The sequence below is a fragment of the Hypanus sabinus genome, unplaced genomic scaffold (assembly GCF_030144855.1).
Source record: "Hypanus sabinus isolate sHypSab1 unplaced genomic scaffold, sHypSab1.hap1 scaffold_122, whole genome shotgun sequence".
Taxonomy (NCBI): Eukaryota; Metazoa; Chordata; class Chondrichthyes; order Myliobatiformes; family Dasyatidae; genus Hypanus; species Hypanus sabinus.
The window spans coordinates 882,707-909,749 of NW_026779281.1; the positions used below are offsets into that span (position 1 = coordinate 882,707).

Sequence of the window (27,043 nt, forward strand, 5' to 3'; positions counted from 1 at the left end):
CGGTGATCGTGCCCTTCAGTTTTCTGTGTTCGTCTCCCAGTCTATCAACAAACGAACGCTCCACGTTGTCCTCCCTTTCTGCAACTGCGATACTATCCCTGGTTTCCCATCACACTCCCTTTATACTCTGTTATCCGACCCTGTCCCACTTTCAACATCTAACACCCGGAAACTCCTGAAGCTGTCCTTGCCCATCTGACAGTCGAGTGTCTGTGATAGTTTGCAACATACCTCAACCAATGCAACAATCACGCCAGCAGCATTGAGCGTTTGTATTGCTACCTACCTGAACTGTATGAAGTCAGCTATCTTCCGCCAATTCTGCAATTTCCAGATGACCAGGCATATGATGGTTTGAATTTATGTAATATTTGCCAATGCTGTTCATTGCAAAACGGCTTTATTTAATAACTCCACTGAACTGTAATTGGACATGGGCGTTATCTACACAGATGCCCATTTAAGGTAAACACATATTTCATTCCATTTCTCAACTCTTCTCTGAATTTCCTCTGTGTCAGTGTATAGATACAAGTATTGGTGCACACGCTGAGCATTTGCAACATGAACGCAAATTGCTGTAGGATGTATACCGGGGAACTCAAATATCTGTCCTGGTAAAAATAGTTCTCTGGTTGCCATTTCAGAGAATGGGCCACATAGGGCATCCAAAATTATATATAAATTAGCTGATATAGCAAACAACAAAATCATCGATTTTCTGCGTTTTTCCACCTCGGCATCTTTCTGATTGTCGCTGCTGTGCCGAAGCCTTCTGCGGACTCTATTTGCCACAACGATATGTCTTACGGTTAACCCGTTAAACACCAGGATTAATCCGATTGGTAACAATGGTGTTAAAATACTGTCCAGTAATTGGTAACTTCTCCACTCGGGTGAAGTAACGTATTCATATGTGACGGTGCACCGCCACGGCTGGTTATCAATGATGACGTAAGGTTCAAGGGCAAAGTATAACGGGGCACTTCTCCCGCAGCTCACTATAACCACGGTAACGATAACGCCCGTTGCTGTTCTCTCGGTGCAGTATCGCTCCCGCAGCTTTCGGCAACATATTGCGATGAAACGATCGAAGGTAAAACTAACCGTGAACCAAACAGAACAGTCTGTTGTTAAGACCCTAAGTACAAGTGTCAGAGCGCATACAGGAGTGATGAGCAGGGATCTGGAATAACTGTAGATATTGTTGATTTGTTCCACTAAAGCAACAACGATAACCACCATCAGATCCGCTGTTGCCATTCCAACCAGGTAACGGGTGATGCATTTGGAGAGTCCGCATTTTCCCCGAGATAGGAACACAATCGCCGTTAAATTAACTGCAATAAATTGGAAAATGGAAATACAATTAAAATAAATGTAGATATTGTTGGTCTTTTCCACTAAAACAACAACGATAATCACCATCAGATCCGCTGTTGCCATTCCAACCAGGTAACGGGTGATGCATTTGGAGAGTCCGCATTTTCCCCGACAGAGGACCACAATCGCCGTTAAATTACCCTCAAGAAATTGGAAAGCAAAATTAAAATATGGTCAGCAGCAACTCTCTGAATGCCCCCAGGTATGGTCTGTTTGGAAGTGGAAAGCGGGAATCCAGTGTGTGCTGTCTCCGTCGCTGCTCTCCGGCTGGAGGACAATGACGGATGTGAGTGTCAGTGGATTGGCGACCTCCCCACAGTTTAGAGCGAGGCATCCGAGTTCCACGACTCACGGACCGGTGATCAGTCGATCGCTCCTGTAAACAACACCTTTGCCATTATTAGAAGTGAAAGAACAGACGGGATTATTTGTAGCGGTGTCAATGTGCCATCAAGGAGATATAAAGCACGAGTTCTCATTTACTGACTTACAGAAGAACAGACCTACGTGTCGAAAATAGACTGGAACGTCATTTAAATAAGCTGCCACGTTGTTATAAGGTCGAAGTGTCTGCACAGATAGAAACTCGGACCTAGAATAACATATACCAGCATCAGCTCAGAAAGTATAGCGATGTGAAATTCTGAAACAATGTCAATATCGGCACGAACGTAATTGACAAAAAAAAAAATCACTGCGGCCAAAATAGGGAAAATGAAAATAAAACAATCAGGTTCCGAAATCCTCCATTCCGGAAACAGGTTTCAGCCGGCGGTAGCATCTGTGCTCAGTAACAGTGCGGATACCGCAGCAGAACAACCACGCCACCATACATAAAGTGACCAGCTCCGGCAACTTACCGGGGACACCAACCGCTACAAGTATGGGATAGTAAATGGCCGCGATGTAGAAAATCGCCGCATATCCCATATTCCGTCAGAAGCAGCGTTCAGTTGTACGGAGCGATTCAGCTGCTCAGATGGACTGGTGATCGGTTAAGCAAACTTTTATTGAGGTGAGAGCAATTAGCAATTCCACTGATGCAATTAGCGTGGCTATCACGTCAGGGACATTAGTGACACCCAACTGCACAAACACTTACGTTAAACTATTTTTACTCACTGTTCCCTTGTCATGAATTTGACTCTTCAAGGGATATTGCAATCTATTTACTTTAAACCAAAATACGATGTGCTTTTCTCCAGGTTATTTTCCATGAGACCTGTCATCAGCTGTTTAAACAGCATATTTTTATAACATTCTTGCTTTAAGATAAGCATTCATCTTGAAGTCGACTTACTTCGTAATTTTTGACCGTGCCCATTCACTTCTGAAATTGAGGGAAGGAGTTTGTTCTGACGGCTGAAATGGAGAACACTACTTTATTAAAAGGGGAACATTCGCTCATTCTTTTCTTTCGCTCGTTGCAGTCATTCCATGCTCTTTGAGTGGTGGAATTGATAATGACAGCTGACATATATTACAATAACACTGTACTTATGGTCCTCCAAACACTTTTAAAGATCCACAGCGATATTCCAGAGACGTGTGATCAAAAAGCAAGCCTGTGTTCAGGAAAGTAGCAAAGGCTGTGGACAGTTTGAAGAACAATATTTTCTAGCGCACTCATGGGCCGTTTGCCAGGAACCTGACCTCTGCCAGTGAAGGACTTCACCGCCCCATAACCGTGGCGTGCGATGCCGTTTATTTAACTTTAAAGATATTCTCAAACCTGCCAAAACTCTATCATTCTCAGTTTGAATAAAAGTAGTAATTCAAATCTGTGATCTATCCGCAGGTTCCCAGGCTGTTCTATTATTTGCCACGAAGTTGTATTTTTTCCCCCTGATTTACTGTCAGGTATATTGCCTTTTGAGCGTCACTGTGAGTACGTACAGAACAGCGGACGTGGTCAAGCTCACCTGTCAATCACACTTCCTTCTGCTCCTGCAGTGCACCGCTCAATGCCTGTTGTGGTTCTCGTCCCGATGAGCGGCCCTCGGCTTATTGGAGGAAGTCTCATCACTCTGTTTCCATTGTGGATCTTGTACTGATGTGCGGCCCTCGGTTGACTCCAGAAAGTATTACCTCTTCCATCAAATCCATCCTTCAAAAAAGTGAATCATTCCCTACGTTTCCGGGTTGAACTCCATCTGTAACTGCTCAGCGGTGTTCTGCGTCCTGCCACCGTCCTGTTGGTAATCTGTGACAACCTTCTATACTATCCGTAATTGCACCGTAATCTCTGAAAATACAATAAACCACCCTTCCACCTCCTCATCCAAATCATTCATAAAAACACAACAATCCGGAGGTCTCAGAACATATCTCTGCAGGACTCCACTGCTCATGGACATCCGGGGAGAACATTTTCCATCCACAACTAACCTTTGCCTTCTGTGTACCTGGATACCAAACCTTCTGACGTTATGAATGGTCCTACCATCGTTAAACTTAACGCCTTGTTAAAATCCAGTCATATCAGATAAATTATCCACCACTTTATTTCCAGAAGACCACGGAACAAACACGTTCTCTCATCTGTTTCTCTCTTCCATTGACTCCACCTTAGCTCGGGCGAGTGCAAATTTGTAAATAATCCTCATCCTCCGGGGGCAATCTGGAAATGGTTGCCCAACTCCTCCGTCCACGTTACCATCAATTACCTGAGACATAATTCTAAGAGGATCATCTCATCTCGGTCCAGGACATCCTGCTTTCTGGACAATATGTTTTCTGGAACTCAGCTACCAGAGGACATTGAGTATCTCCAAGGGGTTTACGTTGGTTAATATGATATCACCCCAAATTGTTTGGAGCGGACTGGATTCAATATACTGATGGAATTGCTTTGTCAGCGACATCATATGTGTCTGCAAATCGCGAAGCTCTCAAGGGGCTTGGCTGATGTAGTGAGTTACTAACTTTCTGTCCTATTTCCGACACCCGCAGTTTTGTTCGCACCTCGAAATAAACTTTTTTTTTGCTGTTTCCTCCGTCCCCTATTAATGGCGGCATCATAATGAGCTACCTTAATAGAGTCAATTAATTGCTGCTTGCATTTGTCCTTTCCAATGCCATCATACCGGGTCTGTGATAAATCTAACCCAAAGAGGGATTCCAACCATTTCATTTTGCATAACATTGTCTTTAAAGTTCTGCTCATCCGTTCAGCAATTGCACTCCATTGTGGTGGATAAGGGATACCAACTTGTGTCGCGAGAGAGCTTTGCAATCCCCAACGGGTAGAAACTCTGTCCAACAAAACCCTGGCGGTAACGTCAGCGGTTTTCATTATCTAGTTGGGGATGCCTCTCTCCACTTGGTGACCGCATCCACTATCTCGAAGATATATTTCGGTCCTCCTGAGGATGGAGCTGAAGATCCAACAGAATAACCCTGCAAGTTAACAAAAGGTCCTTCTGCAAGGCGTATCCTGAAAAAGCATTTCTAGCCGATTTATCTGGTTTCTCACTGGGGACAAATCAAACAGTTCTTGCAATAATGTGCATCTCCTCGCAGATTTGGCCACCAACACAGATTCTTCAAATGCTCCACAGTTCTATCTGATCCTTGATGTCCACAAATGTCACGGTGCAAGTACATCAACTGGTTTCTTTCACAATCCCGCTCCTCAAATTTAGCACTATCAAGTATAATCCAGATTGGTGCCTGTATCCAATCGAATTTTCCCAAACTCTTCAGAATCCTCTCCTGTTTGTACTTTTGCTCACTCCTGATCCTATTGCAGTGTAATAACTAAGTCTATAAGTGCAGAGTTTGCTGGATTTGCAGTCATCCCTACCTCTACATCTGCACTCACTTTCATCACCCAAGTTGATTCCAGTTATGAATAACTCTCCAGCCTTCCTGCTCCTTTCTGGGGATGTCTTTAAGTGAACCTCCACCTTTTTAATCGATCAGTGTTTTCTCTTGCCTTCTCAAATATTTACTTCAACAAGGGAGCTGATGACAAAGGTTTCCTTTCTATTGGGAAATAACCTCTAGATTCCCATAACGGTAAATATTCAGTCAAAGCACATGAGCATCCAGTGATTGAAGGGATACGGGGCATGTACAGTCATCAGAGTTTAGTCTCATTCGGTATCAGTCTGTTCACCATCTTCGGTCCATTCACTTACTTTCATCTCGGTCTTCTGCACTGACGGGGGTGACATAGGACACGGTGTCTTGCATCACTGGAACAAGCTCTCCCGCCAGCCACGTCCCTGACGAGCGGGACGTTCCCGGCTGTGCAGTGACGTAACACTGACAGCAGATTCTCAGAGTTCATCAGTCAACCTCCTGCTGCAATGCGGAACTTTACATGATTCCATAAGTCAGATCTGAGCTTCCCTCGAATTCCTATTCATAGGTACGGGACTGAGACAACACCAGTAACGCTGGAGCAGACAGTTGCAGAACGAACCCCACACTTACACGATAGTAGAGACTGACAGATACAGAACGAAACCCACGCTCCCACACTGTAACAGAGACTGACAGATTAAGAATGAAACCCACACTCTCACACTGTAACAGAGACTGAGAGATACAGAATGAAACCCACACTCTCACACTGTGACAGAGACTGAGAGATACAGAATGAAACCCACACTCTCACACTGTGACAGAGACTGACAGATACAGAATGAAACCCACACTCTCACAGTGTAACAGAGACTGACAGATACAGAATGAAACCCACACTCTCACACTGTATCAGAGACTGACAGATGCAGAATGAACCCCACACTCTTACACTGTATCAGAGACTGACAGATGCAGAATGAAACCCACACTCTCACACTGCAGCACAGAGTGACAAATTCGTTAGGTTGTAGAGCGACCAGCTTGTTTCTGCAGTGGAATTAAATCAATCGCCATTTTCCTTCATAATCTATCCACTTGCCGATATGTAGAGCCATGGGTAACACTTAGCTCTCTGAAATGCGCAAGCGTTTAGTGGTGATACATTTCACTCGCTGTTTACCCCGTAAATATGAAAATTGTCCTTCATCAGACTCCTGAAAAATATGTGAGACGCGCCTAAGGGGTAATTCACCCCGGTGGCCGCTCTGTTGAACTCGGGAACTATCCGGGACGGTCCCATTTTATTTTCATTCTCTCCGTGACATCTCATTCTTCGTTCTGGTGTTTCCCTCTGTGCTTTTCTCCAGGTTTCTTCAATCAGGGTGGATCAATTCCCTTTTTTTCAACCTCTCCGCTGTTTCTCTTTCTGAACGAACTGTTCTCCATCAGGAAGTGTAATCGATTTTTGGGAAAAAGAATGGTACTGGAAATCCGAATTCAGGCATCAATCACTGGAAACGCTCAGCTTGTAAGGTACAGTAGATTAAATACCCATTAATATTTCAGTCATCTGTGCTCATAGTTCATCACCATGTTAAAAATGTCAAATACCTCGTGTCTGAGGGTTCGGACCCTGTATCTTTTACACTGATGATCTGATGCGGAAAGCCACACAGAGAAATATCGCAGAATTACTTTAAATGGTGTTGTACCGCTCTCTGACCGAACATTACACACTCCGTTCAATTTCCAGTTCCGTCGCACCGATGTCTGTCCTGCAACCGATCAGCCTTGTACAACTCCGGTGATTCTACACGCCCGGAGTTTGACGGAAGTAAGAGTTGACGCGACAGGTAACTTTTCGAGCACAGGATTGATTTATGCGGCTCGCGCCAGTCATTAGTAACTCAACACTTTATTACACATAACTGTTCCAGTGATACGTAACGATTATGTCCCATCTCCGTCCACCACGTGAACACAATCACAGTTTGAATCCGAAGGGACTTCGTACTAGTCTTGGTCAAATTAACTCCCAATCAGTTTGAGAGGTTTAGTGACTACAACACAACCGCCTGGCAAGATTAAATGACAAGACCATTGTATCTGGAGATGGTAATGACCCGGGGTTAACTTTGTTGTGTCAATGCAGCACATCTCCTTCTGTTGTTGACTGCTGTCTGAGTCCAATCACAAACAAGAGGAAATCTGCAGATGCTGGAAATCAAAGTAATGGACACAAAATCCTGGAGGAACTCAGCAGGTCAGGCAGCCTCTGAGTAAAAGAGTAAACAGTAACGTTTCGGGCCCAGACCCTTCATCAGGGTGATCCAATACAATAGGATTGGACTTTTCCACCACAACTGCAGGGTCGGCGACAGATTTTAGACAAACAGGCCTGTCTCTTACAAATAAAGGTAACTGTAATGAATAATATGCAACGGGTTGTCTGAGACCCGGATGTATTTGTGTTAAATTGCCACTCCAAACCCTTTGTGCTTATTTACAAACAATTGGAAAGGAGCTGGATAGTCAGATATGCCCAAAGCAGGGACGGTTGACAAAGCAGTGTCAAGATCATTAAAGGCTGTGTTCATTTCCTGACTCCACTGTATTTCGTCAGACATGCTCGGTAATGAGGCTTGTCGAGGAGAAGCCTCTATCATTCGATATTCAGGAATCCAATGCCTACAGTAATTGACCATTCACAAAACGGGAAACATTTCAATTCGGGTGCGGGGAAGTGGCGCATCAATAAAAGCTGCAATTAGGTATTTGGCAATTTGCTCAGTTCCTTGAGAAACCATGTCTCCCAAATCCTGTAGAGTGGGCTGACATTTATTGAGGGATACCTTTTGTTTCTTTCCAGCCAGGCTTGGCAACAGAGCCGCAACGTCATTTTTTCGCAATTAACTCGGCCGAGAGTGATAATCGGCAGTTTGTAAATTTCTACTTTCCGCTGGCAACCGCTGGGCGCTTAAATCCCGTGTGATTGCTGCGGCATAAACCGGGGGGCTCTCAGTTTACCCATGATGCACCCTGGTCCGAGTTCACTGTCCACCACTGTAAGTGAAAGCAATCAAACACTGACTGTCCCTGTGTAAATGGATGGAGAGAAAGGCAGAACAGGGTCTATAACAGAACAACATCAGATGCGGCAGGAATATGGAGATGATGACGTCAGCATCGGGCTCGACGGGACCAAGAGGTACAACTATCTTGTTAATAGCACTTAGGTCTGTTAAAAAAATCACTCATTACCATGACTTGCGTTTGGAATTGGTGAAACAGGGGAATTACATGGAATACAGGTTGGGAACAGCACTTCCTGATCTAACAGCGCTTCTGTGCCAGGCTCCATACCTTTCACTGCCTCCGGTGATAAATTATATTTCCGTATAGAGGGTGGAACAGCATTGGTCTTCCTGTGGTGGGGCGGAATGTACAATCCCACATGGTTCTTGTGTATCGACCACAGGGTGGGAGGTGACCCCTACGTTGACAAATTATATTTCCGTATAGAGGGTGGAACAGCATTGGTCTTCCTGTGGTGGGGCGGAATATACAATGCCACATGGTTCTTGTGTACCGACCACAGGGAGGGAGGTGACTGCGAAAGCAAAAGGTGTACGACACGCTCGGGCGAAGGAGGGGGAGCAAGCAGTCAAACTTTGTTTTAACGCTGAAAAGGGCAAAGATTAAATATCCGGAATGAAGTTGTTGAGTAGCGTTAGTATTAGGCAGTGATGTAGACTGTGTGAGGTTTAACCCTGTAAAGTCTGAAGCACGGTTTCGAGTAGTTCAGGAGTTGCAGGGAGTTTAACGGCAATCGTGACATGAGAAGTCCAGTTTGGCAATTTAAACCACTCATTCTGTTCCTCACTCATAAACAGTTCTGCCACTGTGTCTTCTGGACCGTAATAGATGCGCCCGGTAAGAGAAAGAGTTTCTGCTCTGTGAAACACGGAAAGGAGCTTCTGGTGATTGTTCAGCCGAGATGTTTCAGTGTGTCAGGCGGTGCGTTGGAAATGCATCAGAGGTCTGCATGTCGGAACAGACTGCCGTCGATAATAAGCGTCGTTCGGCAGTTTAAGAATGTCTGTACTGTCTGCACGGTAGCGCAGAGTTGTCCTGTAAGTCTATTCCAACAGATGATTCCCAGCTGTCAAGGAAACAGGAAGCACAGTCAGTCATATTTTCCCATGTTTTTTGTCTGCACCTGGCAAACTCTTCAGAGTCACTATGGCTTCCCCATAATGGCAGCCTTACACGGTGCCCTTTAACCACTTTCCATTAGTAACGTTATCTCCATCATTATTGTATCTCACTTTATTCCGCTGGGGACTTCAAAATTTCCTTGCACTGCCGTCCAAGTCGGTCCCACACACCACTTTCAATAACATCTGAACATTTCCAGGCAAGGGGTTATAAATCTTACAAATTTGTTCCTTAGCTTGCACCTCGGACATAGCCCACGGCCGGATTACCGCGACGGGGCAAACATTTTCTTTTGGATATTGTGTAACAGGATCTATTCTGATTCGCTTCCCGTTTCCGGGTTAAATACGCAAATTATATTCATGTCCCATTTGATTTTTAGTCCCTTCCGCCAGTGGACAGAAGACCCTTAAAATAGGCTCATCTTTCCTTGGATAGTTCCTTGTCTTGTCCTTATCCCCCTTCTGCTCGTCGGCTTCGGTTGCCTGGGCATTATCAGACGGGTCGGGGTGTTTGATTCTGTTGTACAGCTTCTGCGAACAGTAAAACATCGATCAGATCTGAATCCGGGGCGGGCTCGGGCTCTCTCAGACTCTCTGGGTGAGGATATAAGCCCCGAGACACCTCCCGGTTCTTCTGTTCGGACGTCTTCTGCAGAGTCGGTCTATTTATTGGTTTCGGAGACTGATGTCGCTTAGCTACCACCAGCCTTTTCTCAAGTCAAGGTTTGACCCAGGACACACACAACCCACAGATACTTAGGAAAACAAAGACAACAAACTCCGTTGACTAGGCTCAAAATAACAAAGTAAATTGCATAAATCAAAACACTTTATTAAATCCCGCGTAGTGTCTCCGTCTCCTCGAACAGGATCTCGTTTAAAATATTTAATTTTCTTTATCTCAAAAGACTCCCATAGAGCCACCGTCCTTGTGTCCAACCACACAAGTCACTGGTAAAAGGAATCACATGTCTAGTATTTCCACTTTCCAACTAGCTATCATCAGCAGTGGAGACTGGCGGCACCAGCGGCTCTCCCCGGGATTTCTTTACTCGTTCCATCTGCCGGTGCAACTTTCTCATTGTTTTTCTTTACCTTTACAGAGAAAACTCACCCCGCATTTCTGTCAGCAATCTTTACTGTCGTTACTTGCCATCTTCCTTCAATCTACTTACCTGGTTTTCATCATTACGTTTACAGGAAACTCTCTCCCTGATCAACTTTACTGTCACTGCTTCCCATCCGCCTTCAATCTACTTACCTGCTCCTGCAAAGGAAAGACGGTCAGTCGCAAGCACAAGCGTGAACGACATTTCGTTCTGTTCGCCTGTCGAAGACTTATTTATACTCGTTGGATTTGTTTACTAATCGGAAAACATCCTGGGTGGGACTAGGATCCGGATCCTCACGTCCTTAATTCCCACAATTTCACACAATGCTGCGCTCCTTCCGACTTGATCTTGCCGATGCCGTCCTTTCTACCCGGTCATGGGCCAGGAGGCTCAAAGCGGATCACCCAACGGGTAGCTAACTCGAAGTTGCCATTCCCACCCACAGTTACTCCATCGTTCGAAACCATTTTGTTGGCGTCCTGCTTAGCTAAGGCAAATTGTCAGAGATGTTGAAGAATCAAGTTCAGTTGGCAAATCTTTTATTTAACATGCTATCACGGAGAGTCCACATGCGTGGAATTCTTAAGGTACAAGTATAATGCATCTCTTTATATCTAGTAGCAGAGAGGTGTGTGAAATCTTAGCAGAACAAAGGAGTTAGTTCACAATGTTTATTTTCATGACTTATTGTTTATCGGTTTAAACTCATCTCATTTGCGCAGCTGTATTATGGTTCTGAGGAACAGAAGTGACAGGCACGATATTATTTCGTGGAAAACGCAGAAGTCCACAATCTCCCAAAGCTTAAGCAGCATACAGCCCTGTAAACCTTCTATTAGTAAATGTCATCCATAGGGATGGCGGTTCGATGTCAGAGAGACAGAGCGAGGGTGATGGTCGTGAATAATGTTCGGAGGGAGGGAGAGCGTGAATGCCGGTTAGAAGGAGTGCCGTCAAGGAAAGGAGTCACAAAGACGGGAAAACTTTGTTCAGACCTGATTCCTGCCTGGGCACTGGCTGTCTAGGTGAGGATATAGACTCTGAGATTCCTCACCTTTCTTTTGTTTGAACATGGTTTGGGCAGTCAGTCTATGTTTTTCTCGGAGGCTGGTGTGGCCTAGCTAACTCCAGTCGAGTTTACTGTCATTTAATAATACACATGCACTCCGACAAACTAGACAAGGTTTCTCCAAGCCGGGTTGTAAAGAACAGCAGCACAAACAACACACACAACAACTTATGAAAGAAAGGACAGCATCCTCCGATGAGCCACGCACAGATAAACAAAGTAAATCAAAACACGTTATTATATTCAGATTGTTTGTCATTTAGAAACCACAAATGCAATGCAGTTAAAAAAATGAGACAACGTTCCTCCAGAATGATATCACAAAAGCACATGACAAAACAGACTACACCGGAAAATCCACATAACGTTTGGCAATCCCCAATCCAGAGTCCGGAGAGGCTGCTGCGTATTAATATCGCATTACTATCTTAGCACGTTCCCCGGAAAGAAGCTCCAAAGCTACCAGACAAAACAAGACCAAAAACTAAAGCTACAAGACCTGCACAAAACCACGTAGTTACAACAGTGCAAACAATAGCATAATTCATTAAAAAAAATAGACCATGGGCACAGTAAAAGTAGTCCAAAGATGTTAAAGGACTATAATTTCAACAGAAACTACCACAGAGTTTCCACAAGTCCCCAGGGTCCCGACAGACTCGCCATCCCACGCCGGCGGCAGAAGGGAATACCCCTGCTATGGGCTTCCACGGCGCCGCCCGACTCAGCCTCGCAGACACAGCACACAGTGAAAGCGACCTGACCGCAGTGGACTCCATGTCCGGCGAAGCTCCGAGACTCCGACCATCCGCTCCGGCACAGCTTCTCCGAGCACCATCCTCTGCCGTGGGTATCAAGACGGCCCCACCAACGCGACCCCGAGGACTGGGGGCCTGTTCTTCCCAGCTGAGTCCCGGACCTCACAGCAGCAGCAACGAAGAAGGTCTTACTGGACATTTCCCGAGGTTCCTCCGTGCTCCCACGTCCGTTTTTCACCCGATTATGATGGCGCACGGCACCCCGCTTCACAAATAACAGATAATCAGCTCCGGAGTGGCCGCTGCAAGCTCCGTCGCGCCACCATCTTGGATTACAGTTGAATTTGAACATGATTCAGCACTCCATATGTGTATATGCAATTGTGATAAGAAATACAGACCAGGAAACTTAAATGAGAAGCTACCTCAGAAAAACGAATCATCACTGTGGAAGAAAACATGAACTAGTGGAATGAGTATGACCCTCCATGGGAGACATCCCAATGATCTGAGCAGATGAGATAGTGAAAAGGAAATATCGAGCACCTGACTGAGAGTTGGAGACCTCTTCCCAGAAACAGAAGGATTCCTTGCGGAAATACAGGACAAGGTGGTTAACAAAAGCGGGGAAAAAAATCAAAAATACATACAATATAAACAAGGCAATCAATGCAGAAAATACTAAGAGAAACCAGACACAATCCAACACATTCCAGGATCCTGCGGCAGTTGAACTCAATCTGATTAATTATGCAGCTGCAATCAAGTGGCAAATATCATTCACCAAAATCTTGCTTTAAAATTCAAACGGATGAATGACCATGTTAACCTAATTAAGGTACAATTATTTCCAGCCTGATCCACTTAGTCAAACTCTCACAATATATATGATAATCGATACATTATTACAGATAGGAAAATCCATAATAACCATCCGGATATAATATTACAGGATAAACAAGCAAATCCCTCAATAGATATAACAATTCTGAACACACACGTTCCTTGACCAGTGGAGCACCTCACCACAGGTATTGTTTGTGTCATTAGTCAGACAAATTATTTTCTCTGTCAATCAGCTTCCAAATGTTACTACTCTGTCATTTATTGCCACACCCAGCTGCTGATTTCCTTCTCTTCGTGATACGTTCTTACATCGACCATCGTCCAGAGCCCCAAACTCTGCCCTGTGCAGACTCACCTCTGGTTTCTGACCCTGCTCCTTTGAACATCCAACCAATGTTTTCGCATTCTGCTTTCAGTCTTTAGAGAACAGTGATGTCTTCTAACAACCCTTTAGAAGCACGGAAAATGACCCAAAATGTGGAAATGAGCCATGAATAAGGAGAGTAAGTCCAAATGTCATTCTTCCTCAGCTCAGAGATTTCAGGGGCAAAGAACATCTCAGACAGAACTGCAGTCAGCTCAACTGTCTGGTGAAAATTCAAGGGGAACCTTTTTACCCACAGAGTGGTGACTGTTTGGAACCCATCCTACAGGGGGAACACGAGGTGAACAGCAGGGGAGGATTTAAAAGGATTCGTGGGACAGAAGCACTGGCAGGGTCCAGCAGACCTAAATTGACTCTCTATTCAGTTTAAGATAGTACATAGGGCCAAGATAAATTGGTGCATATATTTCCTAATATAAGCCCTATTTGTGACAGATATACCATAGAGGTAGCTGCTCTAACTCATAAGTTTTGGTCATGTATAAGCTTAAATAATTTTTGGAGAGATGTGTTTAGAATATTGTCTAAAGTTATAGATGTGGATGTTCAACCCAATTTCACTTACAGGAATTTTTGGGATTATTCCAGAGGAAATAGGCAGAGTATCTGCTTCCGCTCAGCATGTGATAGCCTTTTCAACTTCACTGACTAGGAGTACTGTCTTGTTATATTGGAAAGAATCTAATCCTCTACTGTTTTCTATTGGCTCACCTTCATTATGTCATATCTGAGCTTGGAGAAAATTAGAAGCTGGACGTTTGATACATCTTTTAATTTTGAGCAAGTCTGGTAACCCTTTATTCAATATTTTCGTATGATTTAATTTATTTTTACTTTATTCTCTTTCGGGAAACTCCTTATCCGTGAAAGTTTGGAGGTGACTGGAAGGTTGCATTTCTCCTTGTTTTTCTTCTAATTTTATCCTCAATTGGACAGCCCAATCTTTCTTTTCTTTTCTTTTTTTTGTTCCAATTTAGTTTGGTGTTGTTTTCCTGCATATAAATAAAATTTTCCAATTTTTTTTAACGATTTGTTAAGAGGAGTTGTGTTTTTTTTGATTATACTGTATGTATAACTGCATAACATTAAACCTATCTGATTTTGACAATATATACTTTTCTTTATTGCTCTTTATATGTCTATTGTATTATCTGTTTGCTAAACCTTTCCACTGATTTGTATATTTTTTACTGGAAATCAATAAAAAAGTTGAAAAAATGAAAATGACTGTCCTGGAACAGAGTCACTGGCACCATCCAGCCGGCCTGAGTTGGCTCTCTACTGTACGCTAGGTGTGTTATAAATTCACCAAGTACTGGAGACAGAGTTTTAAATAAAACTGACTTATTTCTCTCATATCCAGAATATTAAACTCCAGTTCTATTAAAGGTGGATGTGCAGCAGAAGAAACTCCTCCCATGCCCAGTGACCAGGGTGCAGAACTGGGTGTGGTGATCAGCAGCAATAATTTACGAGTCACTCTTGAAATTACATTTAGCAATGGTGATGAACAAATATGCAGCATGCAGCTTATTGAAAGTTTCTCTCCAGTCTGAACCCGGCAGTGTGTCACAAGGTTAGATTACTGAGTGAATCCTTCCCCACATTCACAGCAGTTGAACGGCCTCTCCCCAGTGTGAACTCAATGATGCACATAAAGGTGAGATGACCGAGAGAATCTCCTCCCAGAGTCTAAGTAGGTGATCAGCCTCTACCCAGTGTGAACTGACTGGTGTCTCAGTAGGTCAGATGACCGAGTGAATCCCTTCCCACATTCTGAGCAGGTGAATGGCCTCTCCCCAGTGTGGACTCGCTGATGTAGCAGTAGGTCAGATGACCGAGTGAATCCCTTCCCACATTCTGAGCAGGTGAATGGCCTCTCCCCAGTGTGAACTCGCTGATGTACCAGTAGGTCAGATGACCGAATGAATCCCTTCTCACATTCTGAGCAGGTGAATGGCCTCTCCCCAGTGTGAACTAACTGATGTAACTTCAGTTTAGATGACTGAGTGAATCCCTTCCCACAGTCTGAGCAGGTGAATGGCCTCTCTCCAGTGTGAACTCGCTGATGTAACTTCAGGTTGGATGACCGAGTGAATCCCTTCCCACAGACTGAGCAGCTGAATGGCCTCTCCCAAGTATGAACTCTCTGATGTACCTTCAGTTCAAATGACCGAGTGAATCCCTTCCCACATTCTGAGCAGGTGTATGGCCTCTGCCTAGTGTGAACTGTCTGGTGTCTCAATAGGTGAGATGATCGAGTGAATCCCTTCCCACATTCTGAGCAGGTGAACGGCCTCTCCCCAGTGTGAATGGACAGGTGTGTCTGTAGTTTTGATGACTGAGTGAATCCCTTCCCACAGTCTGAGCAGGTGAATGGCCTTTCCCCAGTGTGAACTAACTGATGTACTTTCAGATGGGATGACCGAGTGAATCCCTTTCCACAGTCTGAGCAGGTAAATGGCCTATGCCTAGTGTGAACTGTCTGGTGTCTCAATAGGTGAGATGACCGAGTGAATCCCTTCCCACAGTCTGAGCAGGTGAATGGCCTCTCTCCAGTGTGAACTTGCTGGTAAGCCATTAGATCAGATGACTGAGTGAATACTTTCCCACAAATTCAGCAGATGAGCAACCTTTGCCCAGTGTGATCTGACTGTGTGTCCACAGGTGGGATGACCAACTGAACCCCTTCTCACACACAGAACAAGTGAATGGCCTTGTCCCAGTGTGAACTTGCTGAAGTACCTTCAGTTGAGATGACCGAGTGAATGCACTCCCTCTGTCTGAGCAGGTGAATGGCCTCTCCCCTGTGTAAAATGATGGGCGTGCCAGTTGGTCAGATGACCAAGTGAATCCCTCTCCACAGTCTGAGCAGGAAGGATGATCGAGTAAATCCCTTGCTCCACTTCTTAAATATCTAGACCGAGACAGCAAAACTGGGGTGCTATGTTTGAATTTCCATAGACAAATTCCTTGTCATTTTTAACCTGTAAAGATTTAAAAATTCATCAGTGGGTGAAGGACAACATTTCAGATGAGCTCACACTGTTACAGTATGGTTCAACCCAAGCTGGAGAGAGAAATCATCTTCTAACTGGGCACAGTGTTGGTATCTGGAATGACCATCAAACTCTCTGATGCTCTATAAGTATGGGGCATTTCTGCCATCTCCAGTCTGTTACTCGGCTCAGTTTGACTCTCTCCATTGGTAATATTCCCCATTCCCCTTGAGCTGCATGGGTGCCTGGCTCCACAGTAACTGAAACACTCTCACGCAAGTAGCTTTTGTTGACATACAGCTGGGATTTTCTTTTATGTACTATTAATTTAAAGTGCCATAGACTTAATGCCATGTAAATATCTCCTGACCTTGTCTAGTTCAACATTGGAGATAAATGGTTTGTAATTCTGAGAATTAGTTAAAACCCGAGCAGAAGGATATAAATAAAATAATTTAAACCATTGAATAAAATCAGACCCAAAATTAAATTTTCTTATGTTTTAAATAGATAATTCCATTCAACCCAATCAAAGGCCTTCTCAGTATCTAAGGATGTCACACATTCCAATGTCTCTTTAGAAGGAGAATAAATGACATTTAATAAAAGACGAATAGGGAAATGAGAATATTAATCTTTAATAAATCCAGTCTGGTCCTTTGAGGTTGCCCTTTGAGTCCATTGCTCTTTGATCTGGCCTTAGAACACTTAGCTATTGCCTTTAGAGTATCTCACGGTATCAATGGGATATTAAGGTGAGGTATTATTCACAAAGTTTTGTTCTATGCCGATGACGTACTACTTTATATTTCTAATGTCAAAACTTCTGTGCTTTCTTTACTTTCTTGTTTCAGCCAATTTTCAGGATATAATCTAAATTTACATAAGAGTGAACTTCTTCCTTTGAATAATTTGGTACCCATTCATACTAACCTTGCTTTTAAATCTATAAGAAATCAATTAACCTATTTTGGTGTAAGAATTACTAAGATTTATAAGCTACTGTTTAAAGGAAGTTTTTTCACTCTATTGAGTTACGTTAAAAGGACAGTTTCAAAATGGTTGCCACTTTCATTATCGTTGATTGGCTGAATCAATTCTATTAAAATGAATCTTACCTAAATTTATATACCATTTTCAGGCCTCACCCATCTTTATTCCTCAATCCTATTTTGATTCTCTTGACTCTCCCCTATCTTCCTATATATGGAAACATCAACCTTCTAGACAAAATCAATTTCATTTTCAAAAGGCAAAAAAGAATGGAGGTTTAGCTTTACCAAATTTTATGATTTATTGCTGGGCAGGCAATATATGGAACCTCACATTTTGGTCATACTATATTAACCATGAGGACTGTCCTGTTTGGGTTTCTATAGAAGCTAATTCTGTTCATAAATTCTCTATTATTTCTCTTCTTGGATCTTCACTTCCTTTACCTTTAAATAAACTACCTGACAGATTGGTAGTTAAACATACTTTGAGGATTTGGATAAAATTTAGAAAATATTTTGTTTTAATGAGACATTTGCTATCAAGTCCTATTTTTTCTAACTATTTTTAACCCTTCTTTGATTGATGTAGTTTTTAAAGAATGGGATAGACTGGGTATTAACTGCTTCCAGGATTTGTTAGTTGGAGGAAGCCTTTTCACTTGAGCAATTCTCAGCTAAATAGAGCTTACCAAAAACCTATTTTTTTTTAATGTCTGCAAATTAGGGACTTTCTGCAGTCTCAATTGCATACATTTCCAAAAAGTCCAGATAAAAATTTATTAGATGTAATTTTTAATCTGAAACCTTTTCAGAATGGTTCAATATCCAATATTTGTGGCTTGCAGTTGAGAATGAGAAATGTTCCTTTAGACAAAATTAAAATCTCTGGGAACAAGATTTGCAGATTTCAACATCTAGAATGAAATTTTTAAATTGGTTAATACTTCATCGTTATATGCCTGCCATTCCCTCCTACAATTTAAAGTAGTCCATAGGGCCCATATGACTAAGGATAAGCTCTCTCGTTTTTATTCAGATATGTCTCCCTATTTTGACAGATGCAACTATGGAGTAGCTTCATTGATTCATATGTTTCGGATATGGCCGAGTCTTCAAAAATACTGAAAGGAAGTATTTCAAACCTTTTCTGCACTTTTTAAAGTTAATTTTAAGCCTAATCCTTTGACTGCCTTATTTGGTAATGTTGGAGGGCAAGATATGATTTTGGAAATACCTGATCAGTGGCTACGTGATGTTACATCATGCTTAAATTTAGAACAGATTTGGTGTTCAATTTCTGAATCAAAGACTTTCAAACATAATGGGGACCATTTTTGAATTATTTTCAAAGCATTTGATTTGTTGTTACGTACGGATGTTGGCTAATATTATCATCTATTTATTTATAATGATAAGGATGTTTTTCCTTTTTTTCTTTTTTTTTTACCAAGCAGCTTTTTGTTGGTAGCGGATTAGATTTTTTCTAATATACAGTTTCTAATATACTGTATTTAGTACCATTTTATCATTTTTATAGATTATTATATATATTATATTTATATTATATATATATTATTATATAGTATATATATACACACACACTTAAGTTACTCGGTATTCTTTTATGTAAGAAAATCAATAACAATATTGAAAAGAAATCTCCGGATCTGGCTGGTGGCACAGTGGCAACCGTGCCGGACTTCAGGATGAACCTGAGTTTGAATCCAGCCAGCTCCCCTGGACACTTTCCAGGGGAGCTGGGTTATGGGCTGCTGATTTCTTTGGAACCACTGCTGTAATTGCCTCGTACGCGGTTGCCCATGATGCCAGAGAGGCATGGAGGGAAATCGTCCGTTAACTGGAGAAACACCGGTTGCAGCGTACCTTTCCTTAAATATCTCCCAAAACCATTGCCTCATCCAATTTACTATCTCATCTTGAATGCTGAGTGACAGAACCTCCTTGACCAACCTCCCATATGTGACTTTGTCAAGTTCCCATGGAGAAAAAATCAGCTGCCTTGCCTTCATCCCCTTTCCTGAAAACTTCCTCCAGAGACTCTATAAGATTGGCTAGACATGACCTACCATGCACAATACCATGCTGTCTATCCTTAATCAGTCCACATCTATCCAAATACTTACATATCCAGCTCCTGCACATATATTCTAATAACTTTCCCACTACTGATGTCAAGCTCACTAACATAATGTTTTCTCATTTATCCTTAGAGCCTTTCTTGAACAGCGGAACAACCTTGGCTGTCCTCCAATCCTCCAGTACCTCACCTGTCACTAAGGATGATTTAAATATCTGAGCTTGGACCCCGAAAATTTCTGCACTTGTCTTCCGCAGGGTCCTGGGAAACAACTTGTCAGGCCTTGGGGATTTATCCATGCTAATTTGCCTTAAGACAGCAAACACCTCCACCTCTGTAACGTGTACAAGGTCCATGAAGTTGATGCTGCTTTGACTCACTTCTATCGACTCTGTGTCCATCTCCTGAGCAAATACAGATGCAAAACTACTATTTAAAACCTCCTCCATCTATTTTGTCTCCTGTATAGGTCACCATTCTGTTCGTCAAGAGTGGGCATGTTCCTGTTCTGACCTTCTCCATGTTTCTGTGACAGAGCTGGCCAAACTTGACTGGAAGGGGAACCTGGTAGGAGTGATGATGGAGCAGCAATGGCTGGAGTCTCTGGGAGCAACTCGGGAGCTGAGTGATAGACACATCCCAAAGAAGTGGAAGCATTGGAAAGGTAGGAGGACTCAACCTTGGCTGAAATGAGAATCCAAAACCAACATAAAAGCCAAAGAGAGGGTAAATAAGCTTTTAGAAACGAAGAGAAGACAACTAAAGAAAGTCGGATGAGCTCTGGGTGTGGAAATATGATATTGTAGTCATTAATGTGTCTTGGTAGCACCCAGCAGCCTGAGGAATTTAGAGGAACAAAATATCCAGGGCCTCGATATCTCTTGAAAACAAAGGTTCCCTGCACCAGTTACCTTTCACCTTTTATTTTGGCAGGCACATGCAAACTCTACACACTCAAAATTTCACTTCTGAAGAACCCCCACTTACCAAGTACTCCTTTGCCAGAAAACAGCCTGATCCAATCCACACTTGTCAAATCCTTGCAAAGACCATAAAATTGATCTTTCTCCAATTTAAAATCTCAAGAGAAGTCCAGGCCTCTGTTTTTCCATATTTTCTTGGAATCTCATGGCATTAGGATCACTAGACATGAAGTGTTCCCATACACTAATTTCTGTCACCAGCCCTGGATTATTTCCCAACAGCTTATTGCACACTTCTACGCCGGATGTTTTACGTACTGCTTGAGGCACATTTGACAAACTCTACCTCATCTAGTCCTTTTACAGTATGGGAGTCCCATGTAAAGTTAAAATCACTTACTATATCAACTTTTGTTTTTTGGTGTAGTCTGTGAACTCTCTACAAATTTGTTCCTCTAAATCCCTCAGACTGTTGGGTGCAACCAATTCCCAGTAATGCCTACGATATCATAATTCCATGCCCTGGGCTTATCTGGCTTTCCTACAATGCTTCCTGGATCATGATTTCCACAGCTCAACACATTTATCGCACCATGCTCAAGCATTTGATTGCTGACTTTGTCTGAGGTCTGAACAACATCTGTCTGGTGTCAAGAAAACAAACTCTCCCTCAATGTGAGAAAAACCTCTGATGCTGAATTTTGCAGTGACAACGGAGGAAAGGTTTTCTTCCGATGACTCTTCCATGAAGGTCATATTTGTGCAGGTGTCGCTGCACAGTAGAACAGTGCACAACCACTCCAGAGTCTGCTAAATCTTCCTGAATTTTTTTTTACAGTCAAATGGGGGTTTTGATTTGCCTTTCTAGCAGTCCTATGAGTAGTTCTCTCAGAAAGTTTTCTTGGTCTTCCAGACATCAACTTGCCCTCCTCTGTTCCTGTTAACTGCCATTTCTTAATTACATTGTGAACTGAGGAAACGACAACCTGAAAAATGCTTTGCTATCTTCTTATAGCCTTCTCCTGCTATGTGAGCATCATTTATTTTAACTTTTCAAGTACTAGGCAGCTGCTTAGAGGAGCCAATGGCTGCTGATTGTTGGAACAGGGTTTGAAGAGACAGGGTATTTATAAAGCTTTGTGATTTGCATAACCTGGCCTGTCCTAATGATGACTGTGAACAAGCCATAGCCTTAACATGCTAATTCAGGTCAGAGACCTTGGTAAAAGTTATCTGAGAGCTCAAATCTCTTGGGGTGCCCAAACTTATCCATGGTGCTCCTTTCCTTTTTTTTTTCCACTCTAAAATTGTACAAAACAGAAATAATACACTAATTTTGCTTAAAGTGTTGAAAAGAATGTTTCGTGTTTAAGACTTTTGGAGATCAGTTCACCTTCTACACACTAAATTATTCACAGTAACAGAATGTTTGACCAGTGGTGCCCAGCTGTTTACATACCACTGTATCGGATGAGGTGGTGAGCACGGGGTGTGATGGGGGGGTGGGGGTGAGGAGGAGGACTGACAGGGAGCAAAGAGGCAGAACATGCGGGATGAGTGGTAGATTTAGAGGGTGATAAAGAGGGGAAGACAATGTGGGATATAGGAGCCAGCAGGGAAAGTGTTTGAGAGAGGGGGAGGGTGGGATGCAGAGAGAGAGAAAGAGAGGGTGAGAGCTGGAAATGGAGGTTACAGAGTGGTGGAGGTGACTGAGTGAGAGAGACAAATTTGATTGAAGTGAGAGGGTGCATGAGAGAGGGGGAGATGGAGAGGGGAAGGCAGAAGGTGAAAGAGAGTGAGAGAATGGTCAAGTAGCAGTGTCACTGAGACAGATAGAGAAGAGTGAAGGGGAGCGTAGAGGTGGGGAGGAAGCAAGAATGGTTGAGGGGGCGATGATATGGAAGGGGGTGAGGGAGAGGCGAGATGGCAAGGGAGAGACTGAATAAAAAGGGAGGTCTGGAGTAGAGGGCAGGAGGATGAAGAGGGACCATGAGGAGGAGTGGTGAGGGAAACGGGGTACGTAGACAGGGATGAGGGAGAAAGGTGAGAAGATGATGTGTCTGATTAGAATTGTTAGGCTAACTATTTATTCAGTCCCCAGTTGCAGGGTCGTTAATCACGTATGTTCACATGTCACTGAACAAATCCACCATGGGATTATGGTTCCATGCCTTGACATTTACTGTGTATGATTCTGGTCAACATATCCGACAGTGGGGAGCTCTAACACGTATGGTTCTGGTCAACATATCTGACAGTGGGGAGTCTTTAACGTATACGGTTCTGGTCTACATGTCCAACAGTGGGGAGTTTCACAGCATACGAGGACCTACAGCAAATCACAGTGCAATGCCAACCCCAGGTGATGCTGGTGTTTCTCATGTTCAGGTAGCGGTGAGGAAAGAGTTAATCTCGGGTTTGTGTAAATCGAGGGCCGGTTGCAGTGGGAATGGGCTTGGATCGATCCAGACAGCTGGAGCCACCGGGTTCTCCAGTCTTTTAGATTTGCGCCCGAGTCGGGATTGCGGGATCAGTTTGTTGTGGTTCCCCTCCAGCTTGGGAGGGTGGATGTGAGTGAAGGGGGCCTGTCAGTGAGTCGGTGTGGGGTGAATGGTCAGAAGGGTTTGGAGCCACTGGCGGGACAGAGGGTGGTTGGGGTACTGTGGGTGATCAGAAGTAACATGACCTGGGTGGATGGGCAAGGGGTAAATTACGTTATCATCGAGGGTGGATTTGGTCCAATGAATCAGACAGATCAGCTCACGTGTCCTTTCAGGAGGCCACAATTCCCTCATCATCTTAATCACTGACTAATCTTCCTGTTAACATTGAGTTTGTTACAGAGCCCCAGAGTCTGCAAACAGACGATTGGTAGGAGGCAGAGTGTTATGGTGACAGCCTGTTTCTTGGACTAGTCCCGTTCTTAGTGACATTCCCTGAGGTTACACCCATTGCTACTTGTCATCTATGTCAATAATTTAGTTGAGAAAGTACAGGGTATGGGGAGAGAGTTTGCAGCAAGTTCAAACAATTACTGTTTTTGAAAGACAGTCAGTATAAACACTTCCCTCTCTTTCCCTCTCCCCACTCAGAACTGACCAAAAGCTACATCAGAGGATGAGAGATCTTGAACTGAGTGACCACTGTGAGGGAATGGGAGTGGTTTCAAAGGGCTGGTCTGCTGGAAGCACATTACCAGACCTGGAGTGATTGTAACTGGGTCTGACAGAGGCATAACTGGTTCTTCTGGGCACATTCAGTCTCACACCAACTATTTCCTACCTTCCTTTGTACAGGTATGTAATGTCTAAAGGACCAGTGTTTGAGTAAATGAGACTCACCAAACTTTCTCCTGACTATATCAATGGAATCTCCAAGTCAGTTGGATTCTCTCCAGTTGATGTTCTCAATCCTCGGGCTGTTTCACTTGTCTTCAGTCATGGTTTGCTTCCATTTGGGGATTTTCTTCCAATATATCTCTCATCACATATCTAACTTTAACATCAAAGATAATGAAGCCGATAAACAATAAAAAGGAGAACCAAACATTTCTATTAATTGTTACTATGAACAAAACTCACTGAACGTTAAACATTGAAGGCTGAGCAGAAAGGAAAACACCACCCACCCGGAAACAGTGAACATGCGTGAAGAGATTGTACATCTGCGGATAAATCGGAGGGGCAAACAGGATCACGTGACTAGTGGGGTCTCCCACCCCAGGCAGAGGGTCCAGCTCCCAACACTCTGTGGAAAGACACAAACGTCACTTACATCTGGTCTCACCTTAAGTGTATTAGACATTTCAATCCCCAGGAAAAATGTATTGTCTATCCACTCAGATTCATAATCAAGTTTATTATCACCAGCATGTGGTGTAAAATCTGTTAACTGTGCAACAGCATTTCAATGTAATACATGATATAGAAGAAAAAAAAAACAAAATAATAAAAATTTACAGTATACTTATATCTGGGACCATTGATCGTCGTGATTTTTATAAATGACCTTGATGAGGAAGTGAAGGGATGTGTTAGTAAATTTACTGATGACACAAATGTTGGGAGTGTTGTGGATAGTGTGCGGGGCTGTCAGAGGTCACAGTGGGACACTGAAAGGATGCAAAACTGGGCTGAGAAGTCCCAAATGGAGTTCAACCCGGATAAGTTTGAAGTTGTTCAATTTGTTAGGTCAAACATGATGGCAGAATTTCGCATTGATGGGAAGACTCTTCACAGTGTGGAGGATCAGAGGGATCTTGGGATCCAAGTCCATAGGACACTCAAGTCTGATATGCAGGTTGACTCTATGGTCTACCGTGCATTGACCTTTATTAATTGTGTGTTGAGTTTAGGAGCCGAGAGTTTTTGTTGCAGCTATATAGGACCTTGGTCACACTCCACTGTGCTCAATTCTGGTCACCTCACTACAGGAAGAATGTGGAAATCTTAGAAAGGGTGCAGAAGAGAGTTAAAAGTATGTTGCCTGGATTGGGGAGCATGCCGTATGAGAATAGGTTGAGTGAACTCGGCCTTTTCTCCTTGGAGTGACAGAGGATGAGAGGTGACCTGAAAGAGGTATATAAGTTTATGAGAGGCATTGATCATGTGGTTAGTCAGAGACTTTCTGAGACACTGTTTCTAATCCTTTGGTAATCTTCTAAACGTCTATTCAGTCTCACCCCAGCCGGCACGGCTCCAGAGTAAACAACATAAGGTTGTCCAGCCTCCCGTTATAGTTCAGGCCCTCTATTCCAGGCAGTGTCCTGGTAAACCTCTTCTGCACCCGCTCCAAAGCCCCGACATCCTTCAGAGAATGATAGCGACCACAACTGTATAAAACACTCCAGATGTGGCCTAACCCTAACCCTCCCGTTGTAGCTCAGGCCCTCTATTCCAGGCAGTGTCCTGGTAAACCTCTTCTGCACCCGCTCCAAAGCCCCGATATCCTTCAGAGAGCGACCACAACTGTATAAAACACTCCAGATGTGGCCTAACCCTAACCCTCCCGTTGTAGTTCAGGCCCTCTAATCCAGGCAGTGTCCTGGTAAACCTCTTCTGCACCCGCTCCAAAGCCCCGATATCCTTCAGAGAATGATAGCCACCACAACTGTATAAAACACTCCAGATGTGGCCTAATTAATCTTATAAAGCTGCAACATAACTTCCCGACTTTTGAACTCAATGATCAATACAACCATGTGGCGACCCATTTCCTGGCACACCCGAACCGGCTCACAATTAGCCAGCGTTCCAGCTAAGGGAGATAGCCTACGGGGGTTTGTGAGTACGTGTCTTTTGGAGCATCCGCGCCCACGGGGGCGGGTTGAAGGAGGCTTTAAAGCAAGGCTGTTGAGTTCGAATAAAGTTATCTTTGACTGCAGTTTACCAACTCCCGTGTCGTTATTTTAGCGCTGCCTATAGCACACCGCTACAACCACACCATTTGCCTTCTTAACCACCCGATCAATCTGTGCGGTTTCTTTCAGGGAGCGATGATCTCGGACTCCAAGATTCCTCTGATCATTAACACTGTTCAGGGTTTTGCATTTAACAGTGTCTACATTAACATGCCTCTACATTCCACCGACCGAGCTGCAAAGTTTATTATCACTAATCAAATCTCACCGAATTTTCGCAGGACCTGTTGAATTTATTGCTAAGTGCACAAGTACGGGAAAGTACAGGAACAGAGAAACACTGTGGCAGCATCACAGGCAAGTACATTCAGTTAACACACGGAACACAAATTATACATTTCTCTGTCAGTAACAATATGGAAATATGTTTTACGTCATCATGCTAATAGGACCAGAACAACAGGGGCTGAGCGGCGGCTCATCTCAGACGGTTCGCTGTGAAGGTCTCACAACCCGGACTGACCCTGGCAGATTCTGTGAAGGAAGCGAGGCGAGGCCGCCAGTTCGGGAAAGTTCATCCCCTCCCCCTTCAGGTTTCACCGATCACCTTGTGTTTCTCTCTCCCTTCTCCTCCCCCACCTTTCATTCTCCAGTCCTGCCGAAGGGTTTCGGCCAGTAATGTCGACTGTACTCTTCTCCTAGATGCTGCCCGGCCTGCAGAGTTCCTCCAGCATTTTGTGCGCGTTCCTCGCATTTCCAGCAAATGCAGATTTTCTCTTGTTTCGAGTTCGGGAAAGTTAACTCACTACCCAACGTCAGAACTCCCCGATCGGGACCGGCTTCAATACTCACCGAAAGAAAATTTTTGGTGTTGCCCCGCAGAGAATAATCCGTCTTCGGCACCCCGTCCAAGACGGCGAGAACCCCCCTCCGCATCCCGATCTCACCGCCGACCCGCTTTCACAAAGAACGAAAAAAACAGCACGGACTAGCCCAGGAATGTAAGCATGCGCAATGTGCTAATTGCGTCATCGAGCGGTGGGCGGGGCCTCAGAAAAATCGGCAGATGCTTCCGATCTGCGG

The 27,043-nt window shown here is 43.7% G+C and overlaps 1 protein-coding gene across 1 annotated transcript; it reads right to left on the reverse strand.

Annotated features, from left to right (window-relative positions):
• Window positions 1-422: 422 nt before the first annotated feature.
• On the reverse strand, window positions 423-26,901 carry LOC132386597 (uncharacterized). The gene is made up of 2 exons (XM_059958894.1): window positions 26,813-26,901; window positions 423-1,340 (listed from the first exon to the last, which is right to left on the reverse strand). The coding sequence occupies exon 2, from the start codon at window positions 1,261-1,263 to the stop codon at window positions 445-447; it is 819 nt and encodes a 272-aa protein (XP_059814877.1). The 5' UTR covers window positions 1,264-1,340; window positions 26,813-26,901; the 3' UTR covers window positions 423-444.
• Between the last annotated feature and the right edge of the window lie 142 nt (window positions 26,902-27,043).

Excerpts from the sequence above, each read along its gene's own strand:
- LOC132386597 (XM_059958894.1), bottom strand. The coding sequence starts at position 1,263 with ATGGCAACAGCGGATCTGATGGTGGTTATCGTTGTTGCTTTAGTGGAA.